The sequence below is a fragment of the Rhea pennata genome, chromosome 1, assembly GCF_028389875.1.
Source record: "Rhea pennata isolate bPtePen1 chromosome 1, bPtePen1.pri, whole genome shotgun sequence".
Classification (NCBI taxonomy): domain Eukaryota; kingdom Metazoa; phylum Chordata; class Aves; order Rheiformes; family Rheidae; genus Rhea; species Rhea pennata.
In genome coordinates, this window is record NC_084663.1 from 75,150,389 (window position 1) to 75,175,633 (window position 25,245).

At 42.4% G+C, this 25,245-nt stretch overlaps 1 protein-coding gene across 1 annotated transcript; it reads right to left on the reverse strand.

The window, feature by feature from the left end:
• Window positions 1-4,505: 4,505 nt before the first annotated feature.
• Window positions 4,506-23,442, reverse strand: TM7SF3 (transmembrane 7 superfamily member 3). Its single transcript, XM_062592037.1, has 12 exons — window positions 23,372-23,442; window positions 16,938-17,092; window positions 15,056-15,206; window positions 14,512-14,632; window positions 13,527-13,698; window positions 12,563-12,740; window positions 11,321-11,407; window positions 10,800-10,880; window positions 9,844-9,996; window positions 8,318-8,415; window positions 7,726-7,888; window positions 4,506-6,778 (listed from the first exon to the last, which is right to left on the reverse strand). The coding sequence occupies exons 1-12, from the start codon at window positions 23,436-23,438 to the stop codon at window positions 6,516-6,518; spliced, it is 1,689 nt and encodes a 562-aa protein (XP_062448021.1). The 5' UTR covers window positions 23,439-23,442; the 3' UTR covers window positions 4,506-6,515.
• Window positions 23,443-25,245: the final 1,803 nt, after the last annotated feature.

Below are 25,245 nucleotides of genomic sequence, written 5' to 3' on the forward strand. Positions count from 1 at the left end.
GAAGGCCACCCTGAAACTAATTTAAATTGGGCTATTTTGTACAACTGAAGCTTTAAATAGCTTTGGTCTTTTTAACATAAACACTGGATGATAAGATTACATTAAAAAGCAGAGCTAATGTCTTTGTTTTCATGTGGAATTATGTTTAGTAGTAGCTATCTATAGTAAGACTTTTATTGGATTAGGAAGCTTTCAGTTTCAGTTGCTAAGAGTGACATTTTAAAAGAGCTTAAAGCATTTTTTTAATTGGCTCACATGTAGGTACAAAACGTGCATTTGTTCTTTCTGCAGATATTGATGTTGGAGTATCTGGGGTATCTTACAATAAAGAGATTGTTAAACTTGGTACCAGGAAACAGGGTAATATCAGTCACAGCGTGACCAGTTGTGCACTGTGAGGGGGATGAGTCAGAAGAGCTAAAGAAGTCGGAAGTGAAGGAAAGAGTGCAGCAATAAACTTATCTAACTTCTTTACCAGCCTTTTTCAACATCATGCTGTTCGTAAAATGTTCTGGAAGCAACATCAAGCTACACCCTACCACAAAAAATGGGGAAAAAAAAGAGGAAAAAAAAAATCAGCAAGCTGTGGTGGAAATACTTTTTAGCCAGAATGCTGGCCAGCTGGCTGCATGATTATAACAAAGTACTTTCTCAGAAGGATTCCCTTTAATCTGGCTTGCACACACTATCATCTCTTACCGTCCCAGATAAACGTGCGCTCTCTGCAGCAGCACCACCCCACAAAGCCACGTTGTTATTTGTAAGGAGCAGAAAGGTTGATGCTCCATAGCATGTCACCTCTTACTAAACTCACTCTTCCAGAACATTCAGTTGTACTGGGAGAACCATGTGCGGCTCAGAACTGTGATTTTTGTACCGTAAGCACATACCTGGTAGAGATGTAGTCCACATCCACCCTCGCATTTGGCCCGTCACACTTACTTCTTCTCTCGTTTCCAATGCAGTTAAATTTCATTATAAAGTTTCATCAATTCAAATGTTCAAAATCATAAATTCAAAAAAAAAATCATAAAATGTACACTATTTTAAACAAAATTGTTCAGTTCCCATATGCTAAAATCTGTGTAAAGCAGATTCCAATGCAATGCTTGTGTGAGAAATGGTACTGATGTTCCCGCTTCCTGCTACCCCCTCCATTCCCCAAGCTTGCTCTGAGGCCATAGCTTACCTGGTAGGAGCCAACATGGACATGCACTTCTGTGCACAATGGACATCTGGAAGAAGCAAACCATAAACAACTGCTCAGCGTAACAAAAAAAGGGAAACTTTCCCTAATTCCAGTCCTGAAAAAGCACATGTCATCAGGTAGAGAACATGATAGCAAAGGACATGAGCAGAACTGCCATTGCAGTCAATTTTCATTATGTTAAGGTAAAGTTTTAAAGACTTTTTTTTTTCTTTTTTTCTTTTTTTTAGGAATAGGAGAAGTAAGAGCAATTTCTCTACAACGTTCCCGCTGCCAGTGCTGTCATAACAAATATGTCTGGGGATGGCTATTCCACCAGTGAACAGCATTAGATATGTTTTTGAAATTCAGTTGTTGGAAGCTTGAACAATGCTGGGAAACACTTTTTTTTTCTTTTTTTAGTGAATCAAAGTATATAACTCTTTAAATTACTAGGTAGGCAAGCAGCAGGTGGCTACTATGACATGTACTGTCTGTGCTTTTTTGCTCCTTGTACTTGACTCCTATTTCAGAGAGTTCAGGATAAAAAAATTAATCCACAGCTCTTTTTGAGCACATTAGATACTTGAGTGTTATACCAGAAGATACGAAGGATAACCTGGAAAAACGTACAAAGGTACTTTTTTTTTTTTTTTTTTTTTTTGATAGGCACACTTGTGAGGACCCAGTTCTGAGGCAGGTAGACAAGTTGCACACAACAGTGACATCCTCTCACCCTTCTCACTCCCCAAATTAGCTAACTTACTGCTCTGTTTTGAAGTTGACTTACCCCAGTATGCATGAAAGTAAAGTGCTTTGCAAGCTCAGACATGGGGACAGCTATATGCTTTGGATAAAGTCTGAGATCAATAAGTGGGGAGGCCATTTTTGCCGGTGTCCCAAATTTGAATAAAAAACAGAAACAAAGTCCTTTAAACCTCACTTATTTTCTATTTTTTCTATTGTTCATGTAGTAGATTAGCAATAGTGACAAGATCTCCTGCAACACTGAAGGGTGATTTTGGGCTCCTCACCCAGCTCATTCTCTAGATGCTGTAAGCAAAGAGACCTAAGCTGACCACTTGGGTACAACAACTGCATCTCATCCTTCAGGGTTAGGAGCAGGAATGCGTAACTTGACCAAATCCCTCAAGTTCGAGTCAGTTCGAAAATAGACTAGAGCTGACTTACGGAGGCTGGATGTGGGAGCAGAATGTTTTCTTCGCAAGGCGTCTCCCGTGGAGCCACAGAGCAGATAAGCTCACCCCAGAGCAGCAGAAGGGCTCAGCCCCGGAAGACGACTCCACTGAGGGCAGCGGCAAGGGGCGGATTTCGTACTGGATGCTCCAGGAGAGAAAAGACTGGAGACAAACGGTCCCATTTTTCCATCTGCAACACGCAGCACTGCTAAAGACTCCAAAACAGGCAAATCGAGGAAGGGCTTCCCACTCACCCAAACCAAGTGCCACCCAGGGTCAGTACAGTTGGCTGACCTTCATAGTTAAGCCCTGACAAGAGTATCAATAGCTTTAAAATTACAGTTTACCTGTTAATCAAGTTCAGTTATTAGCTTCTAATAAAAAGAAAAGAAAAACACTAATGAATAGTTACTGATGTCTGCGCCAAGTTATAATAGGATTCTGGTCCTCAAGCAGTTTTAAAGGTTTAAACTAAGTATTGGTTTATCCTCTGCTTTGATGTCCAGGACAGTTTCAGCTTTGGCAATGCTGAAAGTAACAGTCACCAAGCAAGTTAGGATATGTTAAGCTCTCTGTCTGACAGCAATACCAGAAATAGGCGTCAGACGGTTAACGTATTTCACACATGGCAAATCCAATGTACTTCTATCAACCGATAGAGAATGACGACTAACACGTTTTCTTTTTACCAAACACAAGCAACAAAGTATTAGATTGAAAGATATAAACCACACCATTCTTTCCCAAGGAGGAATGCTCTACCAGGACAGATTATCTTCAGAAAAACACTTGCATAGGGTATCACTGAAGAAATTACAACAGATGATTTTTTTCCACGGGGCCTTCCTATAGCATCTCAGAACCTGCTCCAATTCAGAAGGCAGAGCTTAGAGAAGGGCATGCCCACGAAAGGCATTGTTTGCTTCTCAAATTTCAAGCCATGTTTGCTTAAGGTCACTGCAGAGAGCACATAGGGTGCCAAAGGGATTTCTACCTTATACTTGTCATGCTCCATGAAGCATAATCTGGCTGAGTTTTTGTTTTCAAGATGAGGAAGAAGAGACAAGTATGTTTCTTTCAAAAGATCAGTGTCTTTGAGACTATTTGTGCCACAACTTGTTTAAGAACAAAATGCTGAAAGTTAACATGTAGAAAGCGAGGGGAGAAATCTCTCCTGTAGATTTGAGGCAGGACTTCAACAAATACAGACCTAGAAAATCTCTACGTGTGACTAAGACAAATGCCATTATGATCATTCCAGCATTGTTACTACAGTATAGGGAAGACTGCAATAACTTGAAAGAGCAAAAGAAGTACACTAATGCAGTCGTGGCAATGGAGCTCTCCGCAGCAGGAGCGGGATGTAGTTGCTCATCATAGCCCACAGGGCTTAAGTCAGTTTCAAAATACTTTATTTTACAGAGGAAATCACCACCTTCCAGACTAGCATGGACAAAGGTTCCCTGGAAGCATATAGCATTATTTTAAGATAGCACAACTACACAGTAATACAGCAAGGCAATCAATTCTTCCATTGAGGGATTCTGCAGTCAGCATTTTAATGTGAAGCAGAATAGTTTTCCTTCTTAACTGCCTCAGACTGTACACACAAACTTACAAATCCTTCAACCTCCCCACGGGTCTGTTAGTCTATTCTGATTATCACCACTGTTTCCTACACAGCTTACAGAACACAGAAGAATATCCATCCCTAGCCCATCTTTTCAGGCTCTCCAGCAAGGTTTCATGTCTAGCTCTGTCACACGCTTCCTACATGATATGATCTTTCTGTAGATTAGTCCCCCGTCAAGACTTCACGGCAATCATCCTTCTGTTCCCCTGCATCCTGGTCAACGATGCTACAGAACATCTCTTTGGGTCACATACTTCTCACTCATCTCACGGGGGGAGGAGGAGGAAACAGTCTCAACCCAAATCTGCATATGTTCCTGTAACTACAGTAAGTCCTTACAACAGGAAAGCTAAGTTCCCCCTATCTTATCCCTTAAGGGTCTAATAAATCTTTCAGAACGAACTTCCTAGAGCTTGCTTCAGCCTTTTGAAGAATAAGCATCATTGAATTCAGTACAGAGTTTCAGTACTTTTTTTTGAAAGACATCTTTATTATAAAAGTTATAGAAAATATTAGAGTTAAACTTATTCCACAATGTTAATCACAGCAGTTATAAAAACAGAAGGTAAACATGTTTAAGAGCATTTGTATACGAAATAAGTGTCTGCTACTTAGCCATCAAACATGGCAAAGATATGCTCAGCATCAGCTGTAAAGGCAGCCAGTGAGCATCAGTCTGCTAGAGGCCAGGGAAAGAGCACTGCCCTCAGCCACCCCCATTTGCCATGGAGAGCAGCCCAGTGGAGCAAGATCTAACTGCAGGATTTTAGCCTAGCTCAGCTGTTTGAGGCAGATGTTCCAGCTCTAAGCAACCCTGGGAATTGTCCCTCTCAGTCAGATCAGCTCAGTTACCTCAGATGCTACATCATGTTATAAGTCTTCATTCTGTAAGGAGAAATAGGCTACCAGTCGAGCCATTTTAATTCTTTTCTGCTACCACGATATTTTAGCCTTCAATTGAGAGAGTTCTCCAAAAAAGTTCTCTTGGCACTTTCCATATGAAAAGTTGCTTCTCCTGTACTTTATGCCGAAAATTTAAAGTGGTGGCTGAAAACTTAAGTCTGTTTCAGTTATTCATTAGCTGTAGTTCCATTCAACTGACAGAACATCTGTTTAAGTTCATATAGGAAGGACTACCCACATTGCTGCTCATATTCAAAATACAAGGATAGGGAGAAGAAGCAGAACAAGCCACCATAGCCTGTAGCGAGATAGGGGATGTGAAACTTCAACCCTTGTTTAATGCATGACAGATCACCATGTAAATGTTGAAGGTGAATACCCGGTTTTGGAGTGGAGAAGAGGGAAAAGGGAAGCAAGGGAAGCCTTGGAACTGTGCATTTATGTGATCAAACCCCACAACGCTCCAGTTAGCACTTTGAGAAAAGCTAGGTTTGGTTTTGTTTAAGGAAGTGAATAAAGCCACCACACAAGATAGTAGTTCTCCACTGAATAAAAGGGTGGTCCCCATCTCCTTTCACACTGCATTATACTTTGGGTAGATTCAGTCCAAGTCAGTAAGGAACACATTCAGTCAGCAAGGACCCTGGTCAGTATTTTGCCTGCAGTATGCCATTTCCATGCCTCAGAGGCAAAAATTAAAAGATTCAGTGATTAAAAAATAGCTAGTGTTTCAACCAAGTTCAGGAAGAGACTGTCATTGGCTATGAAGTGCTTATTTCATTTTTTTTTTTTTTAATGACAGCACCCCATCAAAAGATGAGGGAAGATACCAGAGTTTAAACAAGTCAGGCTGTTCAGAAAGCAAGCAAGGAGTCAAACCTCATGTGTTCTTTTAGCAGTTGTCTCTACAGAAACCAGAGAACCAGTTTGCTACAGAGCCAACTGAAAGCGGGGGAGACAGACCTGGTATGAGACACGACGACTTCACTTTGAGTCCTAATGTGCACACATACAGCAGTTAATCCAGTGCAGTTTGAATTCAAGTCATTTAGTACAGCTTGCAAGGTTCAGTAATACTTCTTGGAAGCAACTTTCTGCAGCCATAAATTTTGTACCTATTTGAACATAATACTTCAGCTGCTGCTAAAATAACTCCTTCTGTTTATGGTCCTTATCTTCTTCCCTTGCAAGCTGACAGGCTGCTCACCTTTGGGAGTCAGATAGTAGTTTGGCAGTGATTTTTCACACTGTGAGGGAAGAACTGACACTGTACAGGTTACCTTAAGGGCTGTTTTATACTTCACATTTAAACATCAAGCTAGATCATAAGACAAACACCTGTACTTTACCCATAGCACAAGCTCTCTGCAGCTAGACACATGCATGTCACAACAGACTGAGTGGGCTATTGAGGAAAAAAGTCAGAATAGCATGTAGTGTATGGACAGATCAATGCTTTTCTTCCAATGTGGGCAAACACCATCCTTTCATTAAGCAGGGTGGTAAAAGCCTGCACCATTGGCTCACTGTTTGCTGATGATCACCCATCTCACATCATTTCTAGACTCTTCCTCTGTGTCCACCAGTTATTTGGTTATAGAAGCAATGGAGTTCTTTCCCCAGCTGGCTGCTCCTTCTGAAAGACCTCTCTGATCTGCAACAGCTTGTTATGGATCCTCTCTCTCAGGGGAGGAATGTGATGGCTAGGGTCTAAAATATTTGTGCTTCTGCGCTCCCTTTCCCTCTTCCAAAGGAGATAGGGGTGCGGTGGGAAGGGCACCTCACTTCTCTCTCGGCGAAGCTGCACAGTTATTCCGCTGAGGGCCAGCATTACCCACACTGCCAGGATGATGAAGTCTGAAGGAAGAGGGAAAAAAAAAAAAAACAAAATCGTATGACAAAACAGAAGTTTTTCTCCCCTCCCAAGCACAATGTTGACAAGTTTAGAGCTAGATAGGAATGAAACATTATCTCCAGACCCTCACACTGAGGGTATGTCCATGCCAGCTTAAGTTTAAGCAGTGACAAAAAACATGCAGTTGATGCAACCTGTCAGTCACAGAATTAGGCCTTGTGACTGCCTGCTCTGCAAACTCATCAGCAGTAACTTGGAGGACGCTCCTCAGATGTGGACTGCCACAAGTGCCTTTGTCACATAACCTCAGCACACAGGTGCTGGAAGGCTGGTGCCTCAGTATTTCTCTTAAAGGACTAGAATTTTTCATTTGGATGATAAGCCTCACACTACATTTGTTATTTTCTCCACTCTTTCCCTCCTGCCCTCCAACACACATTATTCACAACGGAAGCAAAGACACACCAGTTTCCTCAGAAAAGCATTTTATGTTAGTGCTTGTGTTAGCAGTTAAGAGGCCATATTCTCAACTACCCCAAGACACTTTCTATTGAAAAAGTAGAGAGCATTAAGCAGTGTAGTTCCTTTCCAGACCTTCTGACTGTTTATCCAGGTACAAAGAGGAAACCGCTCTAGAACTTTAACAGGCAGAGTTAACATACCTCAGCCTACTCTTACACTAGAATAATAGTGTGAAGTCCAAAATAGAGTTTCAAAGCTATAAAAATAAAGTGGACTAGATGGTTCCCCTGCCTCCTCCCACAAATCGTTCTTTCCTTTTCTAGCCACTGAAGAATGAATTTAAAGGTGCTCACATGTAGTAGTACTCTGCAAGATGCCTGACTATTTCAGAGGCTACAGGATCAGTGGGTAGGGGAAATGTAGCTTGTAATGTAATCATGTGTTTTTTTTTTTTAAAAAAAAATCAAGTCTGAAGAGCAGCACTCACCATTTGTTTGAAAAGGCACATTGGTATAAGCTCTGCTGAAGTAATCATTGAGGATTCTTCTGAGCAGGTCTAAGGTGATGTAGGCAAGACTTGTGTAGACATAACAGGCAATAGCCAAGACCACTGAGTAAGAGCCTACTATTCCACAAGCCAATATGTTCAGCTAGAGAAAAGCAAACAAATACCCATATAACAGCTTTAGGAGGCTGATAAACATTCTCTTTATTCCCCATCTCCTTAAGGCAGCATTTTGTATTAGTTCAACACTCTTACAATAAGATATGTGGGTACCAGCAGGCTGTTCACACTAGTTATCCAGATATCCTGTTAGGACAGCAGGGGTAGTGTCCAATAATTATTATCTTTAATCTATCTGCAACATCAGACAAAAATCATTCTTTTGCTTATGGACTATTCAACACAAGTGGGACTGAACAGGAACTCTCTAGAGTCAATCTCTAGAGAGATTGGGTTGAAAGAGCTGAGCTACATGTTAATTCTTCTGTACATTTCCCACAGAGCTACATTTTGCATGAGTGTCTGACATCCCTTTCTCTCTTTTCCCCCTGAGGTAACTATGCAGATTACTTACAATTCTTGGACAGCCAAAAAAAAGCACTGGAATCAACAAGGCCACACAAGAAAAGGTCACCCAGAACACAACATCATCACGAAAGACTTTGTAATCTCCTGCAAAGATACCGGATTTCCACAACTGAAGTAGTTTCTTTTTACTAACGTTAACAAAACATGCTTGCTTTTTTAAAGTGGTTTGGAATGAACTCCTCCCCAAACACTAATTCAGAAAGTACATGGAGTAACACATAGAAAGAAAAAAAAATACAGCTTCTGAGGTCAACAGCCAATTTTTGTAAATGCATTTTAGTAGCGTTATCCTGTATAAGGACAGAAAAAGAGAATCTTGGTTCAGTACAGGTCTCATATGCCAAGGAAGGACAATAGATCTTTTTGAAGCATTTGCTAATCATCTGATAAAAGCAGAGTACTTCCATCCAGTAAGAGGCCTAACTGCATGAATAAGTTTATAATCTACAAACCTACATCAGGTAGGTTTGGCTCTAGAGTTCGGTGCAAAAAAACCACAGCTTATACACACAGAGGGCAACAAATTGCTCTTCCTAGACGTAGAAGAACTAAGTCATTTGAGTAAACACTGTTTTACTGTCTCTGCTTTATAAGCCCTGTCAGTTAAACACAGGGGACAAGTTGACCCCAAGATGATCTAGTGTTTTACTGTAATAAGGAACAACTAGGGACTTCATGTATTATCACAGAATCTAGGCTCAAGTCAAACACAGATGGCCTAAGAACAAAAAATTGCCCAACATGGGATCTGGGGTAAGAAGATTTGAAAGAAGTGCAGTTTTGAGATGTAAAGTTACAGCAGAGGAAGCAGTGTGGCTGATGTTCTGCTGTCCCCAAGGAATTACAGCTCTGCAGCCAGGCTTGCTTGTAAGTGGATTTGTTGTCTACCTATTGTTTTCCTCCAAGTCACTGCAAAGTCCCCAACGACGTCAAGTCAACTGCAAATGCAAGCTTGATTCTTACAGCGCAATTCTGCCAACAAGGTTATTTGCACTGTAACATGGTGAAAGTTACCTGCAAGAGCTCTTGATCTATGATGCCTTTGCTTCTGAAGCCTCTAAGTTAAACTGTAGACTCTACAGCAACTTGCTTAGGATCAGAGAACAAGACAGACAGCAAATGCATGCCTGGAGCAGAGCTGGTGTGACTGACTGCTGAGATGGCAAGTAGCTTGGGTGGGGGAGAGTCTCAACAAGGTGCTTGCAGGGTAAGTAGGTTCCTCTTCCCACCAGTGGAAATTCCCTCTTCCCACCAGTGGAAATTCCCTCTTCCCACCAGTGGAAATTCCCTAAGTAATTTCAACTGCAGCACACCTGAAGAAATGCTTCAGGGACAGCTTTCCCAACACGGGAAAGCGTCACATTAAGATAAGCCAGTCTGTTGCATTCATCTCAGAGCCTTGCAATGTCCTGGAGAGATATCAGAAGCTATCTCCATAAACTAGGTCCCTCTAACACAGAAGCAAAGCACAAAAAAGCTCTATTGCAGAGTGCTGGCTACTTCAGTGCATACCTAGTGGAGTGAAGAAGATCACCGACGAGAAGAGAAACCCCAGCACAAGTCCAATAATCAACATACAAAACAGGACAGATCCAAATCTCCACCAGTTAACAACCAGGACAAGCCCTCCGATAATTCCAGCCACTGCTGTCAAAATAAGACGTACTGAAAAAGAAAGAGGAAATTCAAAACTAAGTACTGTGGCAACACTCTGGAAACTAAAGTTACTGCAGTAGCATATACAGCAGCTTTACTTACATGCTTGGTTTCATTACCTAATGAAGCCTTTTTGCAAAAAGCCTTACTGTTAGTTCCAAATAAATGGATCAGTATTCACAGTAATAGCCATCTCACAATTGTCCTTCACACATTTCACTTAAAGCCTCTAGTCAGCAAGAGAAGGTGTGGTACTTAGAATAATAGAGGACTGCAATGAAAATATTGCTAGTCTGCACAGCAGTAGCTTGAGATCCCAGGGCAGTTGTGGTTGTGACAGATAATGCACATGCATCAGGAAGGTAACTGTGTGAGGTAGGATCTATGAAAAGACAAAAGAACACTAATCCTTGTCAGCCTAACAAACAGGGTGCAGACTGTTTATACTCTCAGCTTACAGAGGAAAAAAAATGCATTTAAGCTAGAACCTCCCCCAATATAGAAGAGAAGCAGGAAGGAAATAGTATGTTGCAAATTGCCAGCTACCTTTGATTCGATCTTCCTTGGACAGATACTCAAATTTGTCTTTTATAGTTGCAGCTATTAGTTCTGCATCACTGCTGTTTGGGGTTGGAAGCAATACTTATTTTGTGTCTGTTAGTGCTGCTGGGATAGTACTCAGTTCAGTCACTAGTTTATCATGCTGCTATCCTTCTTAAGACTAGCCAGCCACAAACACAATCAAAGTTTTAAGGGAGCTATAACAATATTGCTTTGGGAACAGGACTGTGTATCCTGACACATCTACTCACCATCATAACCAAGGCCAGTTACCCTAGTAATGAATACAAAGAAGAAGAATCCTGTGAATATGAAGCCCATGAAGAATAAGTCTAGGGAAACAGAGGGAAAGAAGATTTAGCGTACTGTCATATCACTTTACAACAAGCCTACTTTACACTCTCAGACACCTTTTTACAACAGCGAACAGAAAGTCTCAGCTCACTGGCTGAGAATCACAAGAAAAAACAGACAATGTTGTCTTGTTCTAGAAAAGGCTCTTATGTAACTTTTTTGATTATTTGAATTTGAAGAACCTATTTATATCTATGCCTGCCAGCATGCACACCTAGTTCTAGTTTCCTGTTCTCTGAATACCAGAAGCTTCTTGCTCTGTACACAAGAGCTCTGATCCCACCAATGCAAAGCAGCAGATATAGCTGACAAAATCACTACTAAATGATTCTTATTAACACTACAGCTCTACATGATATCAAGTAACAGCTATAAAATTCCAACCACATGTATAACAGGAGGTAAAACCAGTTAGTACCTGTTTTCCAGAATCTGTGTCCAAAATAGCAAGTGAAGAGACCAAGAACAGCAAGAGCAGTGAAGAGTATTTTGGTAGAGAGTTTGCCTATAAGGAAAAAGAAAAAGGGTAACTAGAATATTCCCTGCGTTGATGAGATTGAGATAAGGTCAGGTTGCTGTCACCCGGGCAGTGTAATAGCTGCTACTCTTTCAGAAGTATAATGTGAACAGATACGTCTGATCTAAAGCTTATCTTAAAAGAATCACTAACAGAATATTTAAGCAATCCCAGGTTAGTTAGGAAAAAGCTTTCTTCTTATTCAAAAGACTAAAGTTTCTACAACTCTACTAAGTAAGCAGTTTTAACTTGCTGTTTGTGTTACCATTATAGCTTTACCTGAAAACTCTTTGCTCAGCTTTAAAATGAGAAAATTCAACCATCTATGGGGAATGGTGCTAAGGAATTAGTGACTGAGGTAGCAAGTGGAGTCTCTGCTATTGCAGCCGTTACCGTAACATCCCTTTAATATACTTTTTCATACAACAGAAGGAACAGTCAGCATCCCAGTTTTATTCACCTCTGTCCTTTAAGCAAAATTCTTATCAGTACTTAAGCTACTTGAGACAAGTAAATTCCGAAATCTCTCTTCTTCAAATTTGACAACACTTATTTACCCTGGTTTATTTGCTATATGCCATAACATGGATCTTGCTTTATCAACTCTATTCTCTTTATTATCCTGTCCCTTCTTCAGGCATAACAAGAACGGCAGCTTTGCTCTTCTTCCCCTCCAATTCTACCATTATGATATATTCTACCAAATGTTCATACTTATTTTTGGATGACTCTTTTCAAAATATTTGCTGGTTATTGTCAGCACTAGTACAGTTACAAAGACTGGGCTGGATCCTAATCCAGTTCTTGTTTTATTAACCCAGTTTCACCCACAGCATCTATAGTAATAGAAGTGACTGAAGATTACATATCCAAATTATAGGGGAAAAGCTAGTGCAGCACTACAGAGTTGAAAGCTTGTATTTGCAAACTCATATTAAAAATCTTAGTTTAATATTCTATTGCTAACAGTTCCTCACAGCCTTAAGTTATCATTCTAGAAATTCTTCTCAATCAAGAAGTAGATCGAGACATAAAATAACAAAACATATTCATATCTAAAGAGCCTCAAGAGCCTTGCTCAGCGTATCAGAGAACATCAAGCTTCTGAGACATGCTTGCAAGGATGTACAAGTCCCAACTTACTGACAGAAGAGCAGTTATCCACTAAGTCAGCAAAGCTGCAGGCATATGTATGCACAGGTATGTATGCAGCAGAAGTATTCCAAAGAGGATCCCGTACTATGACATTGTAGATCACACCTTGCCCAGGTAGCGAGGAAAAGTAGACATTGGTCTTGTCATCAGCTGTCAGTGTAAGCATCTGGGACAGTAAAGAGTATTAATTGCAAAGACCTGCTCTTTTCTCTATTACTGATAGCATGTTCATGTATAAATACAGCAGCTGAGGTAGTACTCAGAAACTCAAGGAAAAGGACCAGGAAAAAGTACAAGCGAGAGCTCTCACCCAGCGAGTGTTCACTCTCACATATCAGATCTTTTTACGCCCCTCCAAACTGGATCCAGTTTCTAGTCCAGGTCCACCACACGTTCCTACCTCTTCTGTTCCTTCCATTTCCTGCCCAATCCTCAGCACCTGCCAGGCACTGCAGGAGCCTGCAGCCATCCTTTTCAAAAATTGCTCTTCTTCCACAGTGAGTTTATAGGCACTCGATCACAGTACTGTTCTGGCCAAACTGGCCTCAACACCACTGAGGAGCATTATGGTTAAAATAGTATTTAGCTAAGAGACACTGCGCTAACAACTTATTTGATGGAGAACAGGGTGCCAGACATACAGAAACACCTCACAGACTAACATCTACCTAATATCAGAAAGCATTACTAGAAGCCTCAACCCTGCCACATCACTGGGATAAGCTCATCAGCCAGCTCTATCCCATGCCAGTGGTTGCCATTTTGTAGGCGTCATGCACCTCCCAGCCAGTAATCACAGATAAAAAGCAAGAAGTGTCAGCAGCTTGCCTTTGCCACCACTCAAAAGGTGTGTGTGTTGGGGGGGGGGGGGAATCACAGAGAAAGTGAAAAGTCAAGTCAAATGGCTTAATACCATTGTCAAATGCTTAGCATACTAACACTTCAGACTTACTTTAATGCCATTAGCTTTGATACTGTGCACCTCAGACATCTTCCGGATGTGGTTCATGAGTACCATCTCAGAAAGATCATTCTCTGGTAAAAAGTACTGATAGACATCATAATGCAGTCGCCATCTGGAGTTCTGATCAGTCCCTGAATCACAAGATGGTGGATTTGCTCCTCTGTAATTAAAGAGAGGTCAGCTACATCTCCAGCACAAGCCCTCAGATATTAACACTAGTTTTCAGAAGTTTCCTGTCTGAGCTGGCAACATTTGGCTTCTACTTTTTAGTTTGAACCAGTTGCTGGCCTTAACTCCTAGGCTATAAATGCTTTTGAGAACGGACTACAACAGGATTACACTGCAGAACCAGATATCTGCAGATAGAGAATCTGTTCTGGCAATTGCCTTTAAGTTTACAGAGGCTTTCTGTAAGCTGTGATAAGGAACTGGCACATGAATTCCAAGATGTCACAACAGCCAGAGCATTACAGCTTCAGTATTTGTTTTTCCATATATGCAATATATAAAAAGTTCTGTTAAAATGCACAAACATAGTGGAGAGGGAATGAGGAAGGTTATCTGGGACACCATGCACTACCCAAGAGGTAACAGCTTATGACCTGAAATGTTAACGTCTGGTAAAACTTTATGTTATCATCATGCCTTCATAGTAGTGAAGTGATGAAATGGACTATAAAGCACAATTTTTTCCTCAAATTAAGTAAGTCACTACGTGGAACAGGAAGATCTAGTATTTGCCAACTGCTTGTGCATGTGAAGTTGTAATCTCTCCCACAAGCTGCAGCTTTCAGCTCTCTCCTGTGTTACCCCTTTCCCCTCCTCCCTCATCTTTTAGTTTGCTTGTCACAGCAGACAGGATTTCTGCCAGGAGTTGGACGCACAGCCTTTCCAGTAGACTCTTGTTTTATGGGCCAGGTCAAATATAGAATTGAAAAGGTCTGACTATCAGTGTACTGAAGGTTTCACACACCTGGCATATCCCAAGTTCGCAGGGGCAAACTTGATGTATACATCAACCAAGGTATAGTCTAGGTAAATATTGGGATCCACTTCCAAGTCAAATTCTAGATTGCAGCCTCCAGGAATAGGATCTGAAATACAGATAGTTAGCTGTAGTAGCTTTTACTCCCATTTACACAATATGAAAAGTTTTATTAAGACCTCAAACGCAGCTACTTGTAGGCACAGTCTATTTGCTGAGGACCTGGAATTACCATGTCCTAGTCCTGTAGACAACACAAGTAGTTATCACTAAAATAAGTCCCGTTACACATGCACAGCAGTTTGCTACTCTGAGGCTGAAATCATGACAAGACCATACAATACATTGATACGTGTGGCTTTAATTCAGTATTACTCCCAAGCTTTGACAGCTCATTTCAAGAGGACTTCTGGCATCTCTACCCTACATTTTCACTATTTAATAACATCACCTCTAGAAGATCAACACTTCAGTTCTCATGGCTAACTTCTAATAGACAGCTGGTATCCCTTAACAAGTAGTAAGAACATACCTTTCTCCATATAAGGAATAGAGATAGCTGTGCTTAACACCTGGTTAGCATCCACTGACCGAAGGTACCACGTACATACACTCTGTTGAGGCTGAAGAATGGAAATCAATCCTTTGTCTACTCCAGTTCCTGAGCTGTTCACAGAGGGATTCTGGACAGAAACAGATTGTGTAAGCACATAGTTATTCCAGAATAAATTTAATTGCAGCCTGACATACTGCACAGAAAATCACATTCCTGAGGTCACAAGACTGTAGGACACATTTTAGTACCAGCTGCCATAAATGAGGCATTCAGCCCTCACCTAGCTGGTAGCTCAGAGCTAGAAAAAAGGGAGAGGCCTAACACCACCTGCTGCCCAACTTAGGCTCAAAAAACTCCACGATAAAAATAGTAACAGAGAGTTAATATCACAATTAAATTGCAGATGATGCTATACACATTCTGAGAAATGGAGTGCAGATACACCTTGCTCTTTCCACTAGAATGGGACTGACTGTATGATAGCCGGTTTAACCCTAGCCATACCAGACCTCTGCTTGTTCCTGGAAAGCTATCAAGATGCCTGCATCATACACCCAACTAGGGAATATTAGCTTTCACCTAGTAAGAGTGCCTGGGGTCAAGTTGGACATTGGGTCAATCTCCCCTCTACAACCCAACACCACCTCCATTCAGAACCAGGGGCCCTGAGGAAAGACCAGAGCAACAACAGCAGTCCCACACTCACATGGCTGGTACAAACAATTAACCTGCACTCAAATCTGTTTTCCAGCATAGAAAGCATGCTCTTTTCTAAGACCACCACAAAGTTATCTGAAGCAACTCCATACGGAGCTACTGACAAGCTTTAAAGTCTGGCTCACCTCCATACTTCCAGAGGCAGGCCAGCCCTGGAAGCAGTATGGACATACTTAGACAGCACTATCCTTGGCCTGATAATCCCTGCAGATGCAGACTATTTCTGCTGTGGATTCAGACACGATCTTACCACAGATAATCAAGAGCTGAATAGGTCTAACAGTAGTCCCTGAGACCTATAAGCCTGGCTATTTCAACAATGCAAAGATGGTTGAGGTGGGTGATTTGTGAGAGAATTTATTCATCTCAAGCTGAGTGTAGTCACTGGTATTCAGTATATTCTTATTTGAGATATACGGAAGAAGAGAAATCAGCCAGATGGTAGCTGTTAGACCTTCACCTAGCACCTTCAACCAAATCTACATCCTGTTGAAATACTACTTAGATCCCTCACAGTAGCAGAAAGTCACTCCTTCAGGTTATAGCCTAGTGAATAGGACAAACTGAGCCTAATGTATAGCAGTAGAAATACTTACTTTGTTATCTAGAAGTAGCAGCCTTCACTGTAGTACTGTGAAGGAATTTCTCTACATGCCACCAAACAAGAATTAAATTCAGGAGAAGCAATGGGATAAAACACTACCTATAGTAGCCAGATCCAACACACATAAGTGGCAGTCATCTGAATATCCTAAAGAGATCACATTTAGCATAGAAATAACTGGTAAATGCTTACCATGGATCTGTTATTAAATAAAAGATGACAAATATCAGCCAGCAATCACTTGTCAAAAGTATCACTCCCATCAAGAAGAGAGCCCTAAAGCACTTTCAATCCAGCTCTGAGGTTCCTTTTAGTATTCTAGCCTCCAAAATAGCAGCAACATTATACAAACATGAGAAAGGTGGTACTATTCTAGCTTCGGAAATCAAGAAACTCATGCAAGAAACATATTTTATGTTTATACAGCTTCAGCTCTACATACATACTTAGAGGTACCAGAGCAAGCTACTGCTTCTCATTTTTGGGGTGTGAGGGGGGAAGTAACAGTTGAGAAGAGAGCTGACACTCTTACCATACCTTATCAAAGGATATCACCACATTGTTTTGCTGGGCATGTACTTGAAAAATAACAACAGTCACATTGCTTGCAACATTCCTGATTACAGCTTCCACTGAATTGGTCTGGTTAAGTAGCACATTTCTGAATTTTCCCAAGGAGAGCTCAAGAAGACCTGCATTAAGAAAAACAAAAAACCACATGGTTTTCGTCCAAACAAAGTTGTTGTCAAGGGAAGCCTGAAAGCTTCAGGGAGCCTGATATTAATCAGCTGGGAATAGAGCAAGATGTTGCCTTATGCTATTCTCACCATGTAAGTTGTATTTGGGCTTCAAAGACTGCTATACACAGCTGTGCTGACCACAACAGGTTAAACAAGAGATTCCTCCACACAGCCTGACACTCACCTAAGCACAACAGGCAGTAAGGAAATCCTGCCAGGAGGCTCTGTATTTCATACACCTGAACTGCATTAGCAGCAGACACTGGCTGCAGGTGACCATCTAGTGCTATCAAGAGCAAGAAATATTTGGCACACATTAAATGCGAGAGAGAGGACACTGAGTGCTGTTTGTTCATCTGCTGATATGGGAGAGCAATGCTTACATTAGCCAGCCAACTTGCACAACATTTGTTATATCCCTGGGTGAATTCCCAGACATGCAGGAGTTAGGACAGTGCAGTCAGCTTCCATGGCATAGAATCAAACTTGCAATTTGACTATGCATACTTATATACTTCCAGTTATTTCACCTGTCTTTTACTCCCACACAATTCCTAATTATTAGTATGGCAGAACTTTGATTTCTGGATTTAGTAGACCTCTGCCTACTTTTTCCAAGCTACAGCCAAGACTATTTCTTCTAAGGATAAGCATTACTCCACTACTCTCTGGCATTTTAAAGAGAGCCACATGACCCAGAATACAAGAGTCTTTAGGAGAACCAGCTTTGGCTTGCTGTTGAAGTCCTGCAAGAAAGCCTGCTTTCTCCCTCCACTGGGATCTTGCAGGACAGAGGCTATCAAGGGAGGGAAGAGAAGCATCTGTACAGAAGTCATGAGATTCTTCTGCTGATCAGTTAACAGACTAGATGCTTTTAGAGTATGCAAGATTGCGCTCCCATTTTGCCTTCTGATGCTTCATAACATTCCCCTGTGCATACACAGACATGCAGTAGCCCAACAGACCTAAACTTACCAAATACATGCACAGTACTTCCACAAAGATGCCACTTAAGTGTCAAGGCTGACATTGTGCTGTACTCTAATAGAAGCAGAGCAGCAAACAGCACTCTCCAGCACACTGCTGCTGAGGATTCAGGAGCTGTCCTTTCCAAAAAGGGAAGAGATACAGTCGTCCCATCTCAAACTATACCCAAGAGGGTATACCCAGGAGACCCTGTATTCCTTTCCCCTTGTATTCATTTCCCCTTATTTTTCACTCTCTTTCCCAAGAAGCCAAGCACCTTTGGCCAACTTCTTTTGCCTCTCAATGAGGCTTAAACAGAGGTGAACCCCTAACCCCAACTCTCTCCTCTTTTCAGATGAAGAAAAGCAGAAAAGTTTTATTATTTATTATGAAACCTATTTCTCCTGGAACCATCCAGAAGAAACAAGAGCCTCCACTTGTCTATTTACATTAAGAAGTTTCTACTGCAAGTTTTCAGACGTGTAAGATATCTGTTAATGTATGACTAGAGGTATTAAAAAAAGAAAAGCTTTGAATATTTTTTCCAGTTCTTCATAGAGTCCCTTGAACAGTATTCAGATGCCCTCCGCTCCAAAACCTCTCTCCTCCCAAGCTCTTATTTCTATACATGTTCTACCAGATCTGCAACCACAGAGTATGTCTGTTTTCTTTAGCATGCTATAAACCTATGCATTCAGAGATCTGGAGTGAAAGCTAGAACATAGAAACAAAAGCAATATTTTTCTCTGAGCTTTAAGAACTTCAGCACAGTTCCTAAACTACAAGAAATACTCTTAAGCCAATTCTTCAGAAAGACATGCAGCCACTACTTAAATATGATCATGAGACCAAATGTCACAGGCACTCTCAAGTTTAATTAAAGTATGTGGTAAGTTAAAGCACAGTGTTCTAGTGTTGTTTTAGTGTTTGCATAGTTACTCTTAACTAGTCCAGGTGACATATTTCAAACTTTGGTTTGAGCTGAAGAGAAAAAAAAAGGGGGGGGGGGAAGAGAGAGAGAGAGTGTGAGAGAGAGATTAAACAAATAAAAAAACATCACATTTATCCGTTTTTCAGCTTGTGGTTTACAAGCCCTGGAACAGGAAAGGCAACTAGAAATTCACATGCTCTGCACAGCAGAGCCTTAAGTCATTTGCTGAAAGACAGCGCCTAAAAAAAAACGCAAAAAAATAAAAAACATCCCACAACTTTCTTGCCTTTCCTACATGTATCATTCGGGCTAGTCATTGGTTGTGCTCCTAGACCAAAAAGAGCATGGAGAGCAAGACAAGTCAGCCTACTCACAATCCATCAGTCTCATCGCCATCACAATTTCTCAGACAGGTATTAGACTACCTGATCCATATGGAGTTCAGCGTCAGTAAAGGTGCTTTGAGGGACAGAAATTGGTACTGGAGACCTCCATGAACACACAGTACTGGTCACTGCATGCAAGCTTTCTTTTTAGGTAAGGCTGATGACAGTACACTAAATATGTCTGCAAGCTCAGCAGCCCATGCAACAGATGTGACACCATCACAGATACAAGGCAGTTCAACCAGGAGGTCAGCAGCAGAGTCAGAAACAAAAGCCAGGCTTCACCTTGAAATGGTGAAGGTTTGGAAAACCCTGACAAAACGCAAAGCTATTTTCTCCTTTCTACAAGGAGGAGAAATAAGTCTGAAGGTCACTGTATGTGAGAGTGGCTTAGGGTAAGGCACAAGAATGGAACCCTCAATATTGCAAAAATTATCAACTGAAAATATATGCTCAAAGGAAGCTAGCACTACTGAAAAGAAGCAAAAGCTGGGCAGAGATGGAGTGTTTAACACATACTATTCAATATGCTAGTACTATCAATACTAGAATAGCAGCATAGGTATTTCATTGTATGATAGAAATTGATAAGCAGTGGTGGGCAAAAATTCACTGTCACCTCATATTGCACCTCCTTACCCACAAGCATAATGCCAAAACCAGTAAAGACAAAGGAATTCAACCTTTTGCAAAGCACTGCAGAGATCAAAAGCCCTTATTCCTAACTCTAAGAAATGAGGTAGTCACCTCTACAGACATTTTTCATCTATTGCCCCTTCTCTGTAACATGCAGTTCCCCTAACAAGCAATAGCCAGCCTGAACTATTTCCATTCTGCTGATTCAGTGCCACGTTCTCAGTTCATTTAATGGTTTAAGCAAGCCACATAACCAGCTCCACAAGTCAAGTGTTGCTTCTCATCACCAATAAACAGCTAACCACACGAGGTTCTTAGTAACCTAATGGCCCAGTTTCCATTAAAAAATTTATCTGGAGAAGTGCCAAGGCTGCACATGCAGAAAGAGTATTTACTCACAGATGTGCTCCATCAGTACTCTTACCTCAAAGAAGTTCTCTAGGGGAGTCACAAAAAGTGCATTTCTACTTTATGCCAAGCTAATCAGAGTAGATGCACAGAAAAAGCTTGGATAAGTTTTAAGAGGTGAGAACCCTCCAATGAAGAGGATGTCATTAAGTACATGAAGACATTTAATAGAGAAGAAACGCAAGCTCAGCAGACTGAAAACTGATCTGAACAGGGATGACACGAGTACATACTTATTTATTAAAAGGCATAAGATATATCAGATTCTATATGGCCCTGCACAGATGGATGCACAGCAGAGTCCTGCTACGAGGCCACCATCTTCACCTGCCAGCACAAACCCCAAAAAAGATCTGCTAAAGGAGCAGTGAGACTTACAAACACTTCTAAATTTTAATCTCATATCCTTTCTTGTGACCTGTCTGATTTGATGCTTACAGGGGACTCTGGCACAGACCAAAGTTGTACCCAACTGTATGACTCCCATCCCAGAAAGACTGCTTTCTAGTAGGCTGCAGAAGTTATTAGGTCTTTAATCCTCTGAAGAAAGAGGGTAAGAAGCACCTAGGCCACCTGCTTAGAGATTTGTTAATCCACTTTGATTACCAGCCAGAATATGCAAGACCAGGCCTGAATCACCTTGCAGGCACTGTTGATTAAAGTGTTATTCACACATCCGGGTAATAATGCACCACCACCCCCATCTTACTACACTAGGAAGCGACCAGCCGTCCAACACATTCAGACAGCACCACAACTTTGTGTGAACCTCTTATTTTAAAATGTTGGCTTCGTATAGAGTGAACAGCTAGCACAAACTAAGTTTATCCAAATAAATTGGGGAAGAGGGGGAACATACCCCATTCAGTTGGCTTGTATATTGCATGATTATTAATCTAGTTAAATCTCTGATGTAGAAGGTGGTCTTGATCCAGGCAAAAATGTATCAAGAGAGTACTACTTGATACTAATTACACTATAAGGCTGGTTTTGTTTTTCATTACTAAATAGTTCAGAAACAAATCAGGAACACAGCAAATGAGAGCTGCATTGTTATTCCATGCAAGGGGAGCTAGCTCCCTGTGAGGCAGCAGACATGATGCATCAACTCAGTACTTTTGTACAAGTGTTTGAAAGAGCTGTAGCCCATCAGATTCCTGGGCAGGAGTGTCTGTGTAATATAGCCCATCATGCATGGATTTTACCTATTTGAACATTTAAAATAAAGTGTGATCTTCTAGTATTAGGAGAAAACTGGACCCTACCCTCAAAACCTGCCTGTCCAAGACAGATTAGTCACAAGAATTTCAAATACGTGAACCATTTAATAAGTGTCCTCCTTTAAAGAGTCCAGTGATCAGCTGAACATTTATATGCAAATTATACAATTTATTAGCTTTTTGTGAAGAAAATACCCTTCCTCCTCTCTGCAGTCAGTTCTGTAATTGAGTACCAGCAATATCCTCCTTCAAAGCAAAGCAATTAGATTAGTCTCGCTTTCATCTGCCTTTACACATACTGTAACGAACCACAACTAAATTCGTGACCCACTTAACTCGAGTCAGGGAGATAAACTGCTTGCCAGCATTTTTAAACAAGAGACTAAGAACACTGAGCCTTCATTCTCAGGACTTATCAAGCACCTACCTGAAGTTTTGAGAGCATATGGGAAGCAGTGAATGCCTAGCTTATCCACTAAGATCTTGGGCATGAAAGTCATAGAACCAGTAAGGTTGGAAGGGATCTCTGGAGATCATCTAGTCCAACCTTCCTGCTCAAGCAGGGTCACCTAGAGCATGCTAGACAAGCCAGGAGGAAGGCGGAAAATCCCCCATACCCGAAATGGATTGCAAATGCTGTCCTGGAGCCCTGCTAAGCATCTCAATGGTAGATTTCTGTTTTTTTCAACTTGCCTCTGATAAAGCTTAATTATCCAAAAAGAAAAAAACTAAGAGGAGGAAGCTTGTGTCAACCTTAACCTAAGAGACTGCTTGCCTTGCCTCTGAAAGGGAACTGGTTCTTTTCCTTTATTTGAATAGGAAAAAAGTCAACAATTTAAACAGGAGGGAAAAAAACAGTGGTTAGATCTTCACAAGCTGTAGTTATTATAGGTCACTTGACTCTGGAAGTTTATTTTCGGTTGCATCCAGAAGTGCAGGAGAACTACAAGAAAAACCATGCTGAATGAAGCCAGACTACATCAGCACGGGCAACAGGTAATCCTAGGAACCAAGCTCAAGGATCCAGGCGTTTCACTCTTTCTTAAGATTTTAACGGATAACGTTTTTTGCGACATAGTTAACACGGAATTCAGGACCATTTGCACCTGGCCCACAAAAAGCCATCAGCCCTCTCTCCTTCACCTATAAACTTATAGGTAGTAAATGCCACCTTGTTTCCTTTAATGGAGCGTGATACTACACACCAAACTCACCAGCACACACCGCATCGCTGGCACTGCGGCCACTCAGTCAAGCACACCTACTTAACAGCTAAAATGACGGCGTTTGTACCAGCCAAGACTTCGGAGCTGTTCAACCCTCCTCCTTGCTCGAAAAGGAAAGAGAGGGATTAGAATGCGCTCTCCCCTGCCAGCTCTTCACGCCGGCACCAGCAGAGATTAAGATAACTCCCCCCCCCCCCCCAACACACACACACACACACACACACACACACACACAGTTCTTCTGCTTTGATCTCTGCTTGGGTTCAACCCCGGAGCCGCAGGTCACCGCCGCGGGCCGGGCCGGGCCGGGCCGGGCCGCTCCGCTCGGGGCCAACGGCCGCGCCATGGCGGCCCCGCCGCTGCCTGTCTCGCCCGCCACCCGCCGCCCCTCCAGCCTGGCTGCTCCTGCTCCCCCCGCCTCCGCAGAGGCCCCGCGGCGGCCCGCCCGCCCCGCTCACCTATGGTGGCAGCGCGCAGGGCCCCCAGGAGCCCCAGGAGCACCACGGCGCCGGGCGGGAGCTGCATGGTGCTGCGGAGTGACCGGCGGGGGGGGAGGGGGGGGGGGGAGGGAAGCGGCGAAGAGCGGGCGGCGGCAGAGGCCGAGCCCCCGGGCGGGCGGCGCCTGCCTCGGGCGGGGCCCTGCGAGGCGGCGCGGCGTGGCGCTGCGCCCGCCCCCAGCCCGCCGGGGCGGCGGGAGAAGAGAGAAGGGGCGGCACCGACTAGCGCGCGGGGGCCGCGGCAACGGTCCTAACGGCCGCGCCCAACAGCTCTTCATCCTCGCCAGCCCGAGCGCCGCCTCCGGCACAGTGCTGCTGCTCGGCGGGGCTTCCGGGCTGAGGGGGGGGGGAGGAGGGTATTTTTAAAGTTCTATTATTTTATTTTATTTTATTTTATTTTATTTTATTTTATTTTATTACGCCTCGGCTGTTCGTTTCGTAGCGCCCCTGTCAAGGGCTGCGAAGTGGTCACTCGCACGCCAGGGAAGCGCCCGCAGCCCTCAAGAGGGGCGTTATGTTCTGGTTTCAGAGGTTAGTCATGCGCACATGACAGGGAAAAGAAAACAGAAGGCAAATTGAAAGTCTTCCCGCTGTTGCCGTTTTCAATTCTCGTGAATGTTAAGCTGATCTTTTAATTATCTGGGCCTCATTTATGAACTCATGTAATAACCTAAACCTCTGTGAAGCCTTACACAATCTCCCTCACTTTTTTTCCCCTCCACAGTTTAATCCATTTTTCAGTTAACAGAATGCAAAAAGGAAACCCTCGCTGCAAAAACATAGAGATGCGTATTGGCTTGGGTCTATAGCTCAGTTAAATGAGTGTACTTTCCTCTGCCTACGTTTGCCTAATATAATTTGCAAGGCAGCCTTTCTCAGTAAGGGTTGTCTAGTTTGCTGATACGATCTTTGTCCTGCCCAACAAGGATCCTTAGGTCAAAATATGTAATGTTAAAATACTGTTAAGGTTAGTGCTTTGCCCTGAGCCACTGTCAGAGTCGGCGGTGAGACCTTGGCTGTTCTTTATACACAACTCCACATACAAAGTACTTGCTCGTGTCGCAGAGGAACCGTGCCTGAGAGAGGCTTGTCTTGCACTGCACACCTCACTTATTCCAGGCTCACACCAGCATCCATCCAGATTGTGGAAGTCCAAAAACATGCTGATTTCCAAAAGAGCTGGAACTATCTTAAAAATGAGCTGTAGGTTTTGGTCTACAATGTAGCGCTTCAGTGACCCTGCTTTTTAACCAAGGAGTGTGAAGAAAACATACATCCCAGTTTATAACACAGGCCAGCAAAATGATTGCTGTAAGCCCAACCATATTATCAGAAAAACATTTCTATCAGATTAGTTAATATGACAGCAAAGAGGGTAGCTGGGGGAGCTGCAAGAACATTCTTCAACACATTGCTGCTGGCTGGCTGCACCCACAGCTTCTCAGAAAAGCTGATCAGAAGAGACCTCTGGAAGTCTCTAGCCAAGACACCCACTTGAAGCTGGATTACAGCTGACAACAGATCAGATCAGCCATGGCTTCGTTTAGCCAAGTCTTAAAGCTCTCCAAGACCTGAGAGCACACAGCCTCTCTGGAGGACTTGTCTCCGTGCTGCACCACCCTCCTTGTGCTGAATTATTTCCTAATGTTCACTCGGGCTCTCCTAAGGCTGCTGTCCATCATCTATGGGATACCACCATCATCAGTGGAGGTCCCTGACTGGGGAAAAGCTAACATTATACCCATCTTTCAGAGAGATGAGAAGGAGGAACTACAGACCAGCCAGTCAGCCTCACCTCCAGAAGCATGTTCCTTCTCTTGGGATCCATTTTCAGT

Excerpts from the sequence above, each read along its gene's own strand:
- TM7SF3 (XM_062592037.1), bottom strand. The coding sequence starts at position 23,438 with ATGCAGCTCCCGCCCGGCGCCGTGGTGCTCCTGGGGCTCCTGGGGGCC. Across the intron at positions 15,207-16,937 it reads TGGTGATATCCTTTGATAAG|AATCCCTCTGTGAACAGCTC; the intron begins GTATGGTAAGAG and ends GTTTCTGTCCAG. Across the intron at positions 9,997-10,799 it reads AACTGGCCTTGGTTATGATG|TACGTCTTATTTTGACAGCA; the intron begins GTGAGTAGATGT and ends TTTCTTTTTCAG.